The sequence below is a fragment of the Dicentrarchus labrax genome, unplaced genomic scaffold, assembly GCF_905237075.1.
Source record: "Dicentrarchus labrax unplaced genomic scaffold, dlabrax2021, whole genome shotgun sequence".
Lineage (NCBI taxonomy): Eukaryota > Metazoa > Chordata > Actinopteri > Moronidae > Dicentrarchus > Dicentrarchus labrax.
In genome coordinates, this window is record NW_026136721.1 from 14699080 (window position 1) to 14709403 (window position 10324).

Sequence of the window (10324 nt, forward strand, 5' to 3'; positions counted from 1 at the left end):
ATTCTTTCAGTGCCTGAAAAACCAGATGAAGCTTTTGGTCTAAACTAAAACAATGATTTCAGAAACTATGATCCAATTTTTGTAGGAATATATTAGATCACAAAGGTCCATTTCTTGAAAATAATAACTTAAATCACTCATACTCACCTCCTTCACGTTAGTAAAAATATAAATACCAAATACAAATACGCTATAAGTAAATAGCCAACATTCAACATCTTATTCATAGTTTGAGTATTTAAGTGTTATCTTGTAAATGTTCTTGGAGTATCACAAGTGCCATATTATTTTTAGATTAACATGTAAGCAGCAGTTTTATGTTGTAGGTGGTGGAGGCGGAGCTTATTGTAATTACACATTTCATTTTCAAAATCAGATTTTATAGCTATTATAGCTGTCAGATATTTGTAGTAAAATTAATTGTAGTAAAAATATAAAACAGCATAATATGGAAGTATCTCAAATGTACTTAATTACATTCAACCACTGATGCTGAAACAGAAAAACCCTCAACTTCCCCATCAGACTGAGAGCCCCTTTGAGCCTGCTGTGTTCATGAAGCAGTATAATTCTCTCTCTCTCTCTCTCTCTCTCTCTCTCTCTCTCTCTCTCTCTCTCTCTCTCTCCCTTCCTGTCTCTGTCTCTTAACAAATCCTATCAAAGAAACAGCAGAGCTGTGTGGGAAGAAAGTTGAAGGAGGACGGCTCCTGCTGACACATTCTGCTCAGCACCACGGACAGCGAACGATTGGGAGCTCGGACACAACCTGTCCATCGATATCGGAGAATTATAGAAGAATCAGAGGACTGAACTGACAATGAGGAGGAGTTTGATTTGGGATATCCGCCAATCTTAATCAAATCACACAGAGGCTTTGACATTTTTCTGCTCGCCAAAGTAAGCATGTTGTCTTGATCTCTGAATCCTTAATGCAGTGTGCGGCTGGTTAAAAAAATGTAGCTTTGCAGTGGGAATACAACAAGTTATTAAGCATAGAGTTGAGATACAACTGGTGCGGACATACACAGTATCGCCTAACGCAGGCATTACTGTAGAGCTTGTAGATCTGCCGTGCGTAAAAGCTGTGGCACCGTTCCCAGCGATACTCCTGCTTGAGCAAAACGGATGCATTGTGTTTTCAGTGTCAGGCAAAATGACTCGTCAATAATTAGTGTTATTAAAGACACCGGAGGGGTGACTGTCGTTATACATCTGTGGTCGTTCAGAGGCTTGTATGAAACCTAGAAAGTAGGTTACATGCAACACGTCGTTCTCTCTGGAGCTGACTCATGATGCACGGTACGCAGGAAGAGGACACACATTTCCAGTTAAAGAGTACCGGTAGGTGAACTCACCGTGTTCCCATGATTCTCTCTCTCTGTCTGTGTCTCTTGCGCGCACAAACACACACTTAAATTTCAGACAAGCGACATCTAGCAATAGTTAAGATAGGTCAAAGCCCTTTTTATTTGCTTTTTAATCTGATACCTTGAGGCGTGGTGGCTACTGATTCTCCTCCTGTTTCAGTTCCAAAGTAAGAATGGAAACTAGCAGGGCAGAGGTAAAGACTTTCTTCTAAGTCAGTGAGAACAAGAGGAAACATATTATACACCTGGACTCTGTGGTTCCATCTTCCTCTCTGAACCCCACAATGGAGCCTCTAGACCAGATGCACTGGTTTCCCTTCTCAGCAGACCTCAACTCCTCCAATGGAGCCACTCCCTCACCCTACCTCTTTTCCTACCCTCACCTCTTCAACATCTCCTCCAACCTGTCCACCCAGAGTGTACCCTTTGAGGGCAGCAGCACTCTGTTGACGGCAGTCATCTCCCTCACAGTCTTCATGGTGGGTCTGACTGGCAACACTCTGGCCATCTATGTGGTGCTGCGCTACGCCAAAATGAAGACAGTCACCAGCATCTATATCCTGAACCTGGCTGTGGCCGATGAACTCTACATCATCGGGCTCCCTTTCCTCACCACGCAGAACGTGCTCTCCTATTGGCCGTTTGGCTCCTTCCTGTGCCGCGTGGTCATGACAGCAGACTCTATGAATCAGTTCACATCTATTTTCTGCCTGACGGTCATGTCCATTGATCGTTACCTGGCTGTGGTTCATCCGATCCGCAGCACCAAGTGGAGACATCCCCGGGTGGCCAAGGTGGTGAGCGCAGCTGTGTGGGGCCTGTCCTTTGTGGTGGTCCTGCCTGTGGTCATCTTCTCTGATGTTCAGGTATGAACTTCAGTCCTGGTCACCACTCTTTGTCTTTGAGTGCAAACTGACGACAATTATTAGCTGCCCTTGATAAAAGAAACTGTACATTTCAACTTAAAACTTCATGTAGGACCACCAAACACATTGAGTTGACCCTTTGAGACGAAACTAACAAGGGCATAGCTTGACAGTTCTACAGTATGTTTTCTTTTTTTTTTTACTGTATTAAGATTAGAAATCTTTCATAGGTGTCTTTGCCAAGAAAAGCAACAACAAAAACAAGATAAGAGAGACAAAAACAATGTAAATGTAACACAAAATATATGTCACAAGATCAGAATTAAAGGAATAATTTGACATTTTGCAAAATACACTGATTTCTTGCTAAGAGTTAGATAAGAAGATTGATAGCACTGTCATGTCTTTCACAGTAAATCTGAGTAAAGCCAGCAAGCAGTTAGCTTAGCATAAATACTGGAAACGGGGAAAAACAGCCTGAAACTGCTCATTCTAAGGTAATGAAAACACAACAGTTCCTATATTCAGGTGATTATATACTAATGAAAACATACCTATGAATATTGTAATTAATTTATAATTATGTTATAACAATGTATTCAATTTCTGCCAACATAGCCTCTTAAATGTTACACACTGGCCCTTTAAAAGTTAGTAATATGTCTGTTGTTTTTACAAGTTGTTTACACTACCCCCAAGTGTAAAAACAAGAAGTTAAACATAATAACTGAAGCAAAACACACTGAAGTCTTTTGTGCTGCATTTCAGGAAAATAAAAGTCATATAATTTCTCTAATGAGAAAACACAAAAGCTTTTCACAGAAAGGTAGGTGGAGAATGTAACTTATGACAAAGTTGCTATGATACATGCAAGTTCTGTAGTGCTGAAGGCCATTAGTTTGATCACAATGGGACAAACAGGCCTTGTCAGGTAAAGAAGTTACTTGTTGGATTCACAGTTATTTCCTGTGAGCACTCAGGCTAAACACAGCAGTGTCTGGGAAAGTCTTCCACAATGCAAAATGCGCTTCTTTAAAACCCACAAAAGCAGAAAATGGAATTTGAATTTCTCCAAACTTCTCTGCTTAATTTAAGAGCTTTGGTTATCACTCATCATGTGGATCCCGAAGTCCAGTGTTTATCTTTATTATATTTTACTCACTCTCTGAATGAGCACATAAACATTTTTTATTTGGTGTAGTGATTTCCTTTAATGTTTGAATTTACCTCAGGTTATTTTATTTCCCTTCAGGACACATTCAACTCCTGCAACATGATTTGGCCAGAGCCAAAAAACGTGTGGTCAACTGCTTTCATTCTCTACACTGCCACAGTGGGCTTCTTTGGACCGCTGCTCATCATTTGCCTCTGCTACCTACTTATTGTTATCAAGGTGTGTATATGTGCATGTGTGAGTCTGATTCCTTGTTGTCATTATCACTCTCATATTCATCCTCTTCACCATCATCATAATCAAACTATCTCTGGTGTGTCTCCTGCAGGTGAAGTCCTCAGGGGCGCGGGCGGGCTTCACCAAACGTCGCCGCTCGGAGCGCAAGGTGACGCGGATGGTGGTAGTGATCGTGGTGGTGTTTGTGCTGTGCTGGCTGCCGTTCTTCATCATTAACATGGTCAATCTGGTGGTCATCATCCCAGAGTCCAGCACCACTGCTGGCATCTATTTCTTTGTTGTCATCCTGTCCTACGCCAACTCCTGCGCCAACCCGGTGCTCTACGGCTTCCTGTCGGACAACTTTAAACAGAGCTTCAGAAAAGTAGGCTGGTTATCCTCTTCTAGTATAGAAACTATGTAAATACGGAGCTCAAGTGTGTCGGAGAAACTATGATCAAAAGTCATGAAAAAGGCCCTATCTAGAGCCAATGTTTTGTTTGTTTGTTCTGGGCTACTGTAGAAATACAACAATTCTTATTTTCAGGTGATTATACACTAATGAAAACAGACCTATGCATATTATATTCCATTAATTAATAATTAATTAATAATATGTCTGTGTTCTGTTTACAACTTGTTTACGCTGCCCCCAAGTGTCCAATTTCCATGGTTGGTAGTGAGTAAATGTGACCTAAATGCATGGCAAAAACAAAGTAACAAAAAAATCCCCAACTCATACTAAATTTCTTAAAACATCAGCAGCCATATTCTTGGCATTTAGCTACATTTCCAGGGCGTAATAAACATTGGGTTTTGCTTATTTTGTGTTGTGAATTTTTGTATTTACAGAAGATTAGCTGTTCCCACAAACATTCAGTAATTCAAAACTCAAACCATCTATGTTACTTGGTTACTCCCCTCCAGTTAAAATTAAAACACAAGGTGTTCTTTTGTTTACGGGTTATGTTTATTTGCACATCCATGCAGTCAGGCATGCCGTGAGAAATAGATAAAATAAAATACACAAATCATATACAACACATTCTCATAGAGAATAATCATTAAACAAATGTCTCATGAACACAAATCAATCTTGTACCTTAAAGGCTATAAGCAGTTCAATTTGCAGATAATTGGCTTGCTGAACATTCACTGAGGCTATCATGTTTATTACATTATGTGCAAATATAGATTACATTGAATTGGCCGCATTAACTCAAGGGGAGTAAAAGAAAAGGAAACTTCAACCCTTGAATCTTCACTTAATCTAAATCTGTGTCAAAGTGTGCCTAATTATGACTCTAACCGGCTTTAACTCACAGACATTGGTTCCGCTATGGAAATGTTATACAGGTCTTTGTAAACATACGGTATGACATAAACAATTCTCATTTTAACTCAAAATTAATAAATTAATCTAAACTGTATAACCGACTCTTATGGCAGCTTCACATGGGTTGCTTCCTAATTTATTTAATCTAGTTTATTAGCTAACAACACAGCTGTCCACAAACTCTTAATTGTTGTTGTTGTGGCCCTGCAGGTGCTGTGTGTGAGGAGTATGAGGTGCAATGCCAGCGGTGTAGATGATGGCGACCCCAGCGCTCCGCGCACTGAGAAGACCACAGCACATGAGTGCATCTTGCTCTCCCCTCGTAACCAGGTCTACCACGACCCCCAGAGCAGCCAGGTACTCATCATGTCTGTCTGTGTGTGTTTGTGTGCGTTGTTGTGTGTGTAGGTAACAGTTTTTTGGGGGGGCTAAATATGGGTATTAAGTGATAAGGAAAAAATCTATGTTCAGTGTAGCACTGACTTAAATTTGAGACATTAATTCTTTTTCTGGCATTTTAAGGACAGTGGAGAATTGGCAAAGACCAGATTCCTTAAATAATACACACACAGATAGATAAACACATGCGGCTCTCTGCATCACCATTGAGTCTAATGCGTCAGGTTTAGAGTTCTCCTAATTAAGAGGATTCCAACACTTCCGTGTTAATCAACAGGCAGGTGTGTGTGTGTGTGTGTGTGTGTGTGTGTGTGTGTGTATATGTGTGTCTGCAGCTAATTGAAGAAGGATGGTAAATTAACGTGGCTGTGGAGGCAATGATTAGTGAAAATTCTGAAGGCGCAAGTGAAAGATTATGAGATTAGTCTTTCTCGTGTGTGTGTTTGCCGATCAGGAGAGGAAAAAGCTTTGACTCAGTCTCTGGCACATGGGGCTTCATAGTGTCCAATTAGATAACTTGTACTGACAGAGTAGCTCCGATGAGACTCTCCTTCAACTATACTAAGGTTATCAAAACTCCAACTTCCTCCACAAGTCACAGAGTTTGAGTATATGTTAGACTCAAGTGCTCAATCATTTATGTGTGGATTTCTGGTTATTCTCAGAGCGTAACTTCAAGTCATATCTGTTTGTCTTCATGTGACCAGAAATGCAGTGAGAAGCAAATGTATACTAACACACACACACACACACACACACACACACACACACACACACACACACACACACATAAACACACATATATTTATACTGTAAATTTGCAAAACCTTTTTTGCATTACAGATCTTTTTTTTTAACAAGTACAGTTTATTACCACAGGTCCACCTATTCTGGTTTGCATTACTTGTAACTTAATACAGGTCTGATTAGGTGTAAAGAGAGGGAACAGTATACAGTGAGGCTGATATCATTAGATACAATTAAAATGGGTTAGTTGCCCTTGTGTGTGAAGGCAATTTGAATCCATTGCAGGAATGGCGGACTCCTCCACTAACAAGGAACACTTCTTTATAGAAAGGGGTTATTACTGAATATGAATAGAAAATTATGGAGCCAGTTGTAAATTTACAAGAAAAAACTTGAATATAATGCCTATGATTTTGGAGAAGCTATGTGGTTCCTTGACAAATAAGTTTTTCTTTCTCTCTTGTTCTCAGAATATAACCCCTCTCCCCATTCCACTTTTTAAACATGTAATGGCCCTTATACACCATCATATATTATGGTTGTTTTTTCAATTTAAAAATATAGATAGACATCTCAGCAACACTGAGGCAGTGACCACACACAGATTTAATCTGCTGCTAAATGCTGAAAGGTTGTCGTAATGACTTGTCTCGCACACTCATTAATTAAAATCTGTGGATTTTTGGGGGGAAAATTCAGAAAAGGTTGTGCCAAGTATAAGGTAATTTCTTTAAAAATAGCTTATAATAGGCTCGATTATTATTATTATTATTATTATTATTATTATTATTATTATTATTCCTGATACTGGTCTGCAGTCTGGAGGTTGGAAACTTCTGCTTTCCACCCCTGATTTTTTTAATCATCCCACTGCTTCTGCTGCCTTCTTCCTTTCTTTATGTCCCTTCCTCCATGACTCGGGCTGTCTTCTTCCTCTCTCTGAAGATTTCTCCTCAACCTCCAGGCTCGCCTACCTCTCATACAGCAGCAGACCTGCACCGCTCCACCCCTACATGTCTATCTCCCTCCACTTTCCCGGGAACGGGACCCACCATCGTAACCTCCACAGCAGCTTCCATGGTAACCTCCATGGTAACCCCGGCCGATCTTCCCACCATCACTGCCCTGACTACAGCCCCCTCCTCAACTGCAGGTCCACAGCAACAGTAGACAGTTGATTTCAGTGACAAGAGAAACAAAGGAGGTAAAACATGATACAAGACTACAGAAGTGGAAGCAGAGATGGAAGTTGGAGAGTTGGTTTAGCTGATGAACATAAAAACAAAAACGGATGCATTTCTGCAATTACAATGTAAAAATCAATCTATTGGACTATTTTCGGACACACACTTGAACACTCATTCTAAATGCATTGTAGCATTTACGCTCCGTATCGGTGAAACAATCTCATGAATATTTTTCATATCTCATATCATGTGTATCGGCATCTGTATGAATCGTTCGGCTGTTTACCGAGCTCTGTTTTTCTTTCCATTGAGCCATCTCAGTGCCTTTCCAGCCGCTCTCAGCAATCATCACGACTCCTAAATGGACACAGAAACATTAACACCTTCCCTCTCTCTCACTTCCTGTTTTCCTGTTACACAGTACTTTAGGAATGTATTTACCTTTCAGAACCAAAAAAATCCATTGTGGATATATTTAAAACCAGAGGAGAAGATTTCCTGCAGGTAATCGGGCATTACAGGGTTCTGTCTTGCAAACACTCTGTGAGTTTAGGCTGAAAAGATTAGGGTATTTTTAGATAAAAACATGCTTACTACAGCTTTAATCAAACAGCTAAGCCACACAGTGTTCTAATTCAGTATCAAAAATTATCTGTATGCTTTTTCCGTTACAAGCTAACTTCTGTTGTCTGTACTTCAATTCAGTGGATAAATTGTGTTGAATGAACTTCTAGTTTCAGAAAATGGCTTGCTTGCTGTTTGTCAACTTTGCCTGCTCAGTGTTTTTCTGTAAACATGTAGCCAGCATTGAACATAAAACCTCTGACCTCTTTGTATATATGCCTCTTGTGTCTTTGCATTTGCATGTCATGTACAGTATGTGTGTGTGTGCATGTATATTTGTGGCTGCACATACGTATGTATGTATATGTTGCTCTCTCTGCAGAAGCTGGTAAATCCAGGGTTTATTGTTGCTAGTGAAATTCTGTGACTATGCTTTGCTCAGCGCCTTGTTTATTGTACAGTAGATGGTATTTCTGATCCGTCTGGCAGCACTGTACCTCCGGTAACTTTGGCCTTTGAAATGCTTATATTGCAAGCGTCTAAATCCTTTTATTATGAAAGGTCCTGTGTTGTTTTTGGGACAGGATGGAAAGCATTATACCACAGGCGTAGAAATACTTGTTTCTGATTGACTGGTAGGTGCCCTTGAAGGACATATAATAGGACACCTCAGACACCTTTCCAGCCAACCACATCAACCAACGCTGGTAACCATAGCAACAATGTTTCTGCTTTTTGCTACGCCACTGTTGAAATGATGGAATAATACAAAACATGAGTTAATTTGAATATAAACAAACATTAAAAATTATAATTTGCCAGTAGCACAGTGAGTGGTAATTGTACAAGAATAAAAAATACGCTCCTGTCTTGTTTTTGTATGTTAGGACACCTAAAGTGTTTCTGTATTATCGCTTTTGTAAACAGTTGCTATTTTTAGTCATTGTGGTAAAGATTATTCAATAAAAACGTATACAAGAATCATAAAACGTTTACATCAGTGGAATGAGTTTAATGCAATGGCGGAGTGAGTATGGGTTTAGAAAATATCAGTGGTGGATAGTTGTGCTTTTTCAGACACTTTTTATCTGTGTAAAGAAGCTGATCAGGTGAATATAATGAGTGGAGACGATGACAGAGACACTTATGGAAACTTGCAAGAAGAAAAAAATCTAGACTGTTCATAATGAAGGCTTTCACATGCAAATGCAGAAACCATGTTGTATATTTTACTGGATTATCTATAGTTGTTCAAATGCTTCAGTGCTGTATGTTTGTTGGGTTTCTTTGAAATAAAATTATGTGATCAAAACCAGACATTTTGGCTTGCTGCTGTCACACAAACACACCCTTACAACTGCCAGCTATCACTGTCAATCTATGGAAAGTATATATAAAAACACAAGGAATCTTAAATTCTGACAGTCACCAGGCTGTAAGACAGACAGCACCAGCTAGAGGCTCGTATACTTTGTAACCTCAGAAGTGCAGCCTTCATGCTCTTATTTATATGATATACAACATCTGGTGTATCAGCTGGAAGACTTGAAAACATGTCATACTGATGCCTCGATATGACCAACATAAACAAACAAGACCATCCGTGAGAAGTGACAAGCCCTGCCACCGGGTCAGATTCCCCCTTGAAATCAATGAAGCAAAGCAGTAGAAACACCAACACAAACACAAACAAGTTTCTGGTAGGGACTTTGATGAAAGTAGCAATACTACAGTGTAAAAATATTTAAAGTCCTGCATTCAAACTCTTACTACAGTAAAAGTACAAATGTATTAACATCAAAATATACTTAAAGTACCAATGATATGACCTTATGTCTGTAATTCGAATGTCAACAGTCCATGTCTCAGTATATAAGGTGATTTACATGCATATTGGTGAGTTATTGTACGTGATTTATGTGACAGGTATTCAGTTAATTCACAATGAGAAACAAACCTGAAGCTGAGGAGAAGAAAAACATGATATGAGACTAGACTGATCAAAACAACAAAAACTGATGTTTTTCTGTAATTACAATGTAAAAATTGATTTATTGAAATATTTCCTGACACACACTTGAATACTCATTCTAAATGCATTGCATGAATATTTTCATGTCTCAGTGTGTATCTGCACCTGTATGAATCACCCAACTGTTTACCGAGCCTAGTTTTCCTTTCCATTGAGCCATGTGACATAAATGCCTTTCCAGCCGCTCTCAGCAATCATCACAACTCCTAAAAGGACACAGAAACATTAACACCGTTCCTCTCTCCCACTTCCTGTTTATCTGCCACACAACAGGTAAGAATGTATTTACCTTTATATTACCTTTCAAACACATAAAGGATGTATTCAAAGCCAGAGGAGAAGTGTTATTGTAAAAAGGAAATTTTCCATTTCAAGCTCCCAATCACTTATGTTCTTAATTTCAATGTGCACATTGTGATGAATGAAGTTGACATCT

The 10324-nt window shown here is 39.4% G+C and overlaps 1 protein-coding gene across 1 annotated transcript; it reads left to right on the top strand.

Annotated features, from left to right (window-relative positions):
* The first annotated feature begins 650 nt into the window (after positions 1 to 650).
* On the top strand, positions 651 to 9173 carry LOC127354829 (somatostatin-like receptor F_48D10.1). The gene is made up of 5 exons (XM_051385078.1): positions 651 to 2233; positions 3486 to 3626; positions 3736 to 4008; positions 5170 to 5316; positions 7051 to 9173. Exons 1-5 carry the CDS (start codon positions 1652 to 1654, stop codon positions 7273 to 7275), a joined length of 1368 nt encoding a protein of 455 aa, XP_051241038.1. The 5' UTR covers positions 651 to 1651; the 3' UTR covers positions 7276 to 9173.
* Positions 9174 to 10324: the final 1151 nt, after the last annotated feature.

Excerpts from the sequence above, each read along its gene's own strand:
- LOC127354829 (XM_051385078.1), top strand. The coding sequence starts at position 1,652 with ATGGAGCCTCTAGACCAGATGCACTGGTTTCCCTTCTCAGCAGACCTC. Across the intron at positions 3,627-3,735 it reads ACCTACTTATTGTTATCAAG|GTGAAGTCCTCAGGGGCGCG; the intron begins GTGTGTATATGT and ends TGTCTCCTGCAG. Across the intron at positions 4,009-5,169 it reads TTAAACAGAGCTTCAGAAAA|GTGCTGTGTGTGAGGAGTAT; the intron begins GTAGGCTGGTTA and ends GTGGCCCTGCAG.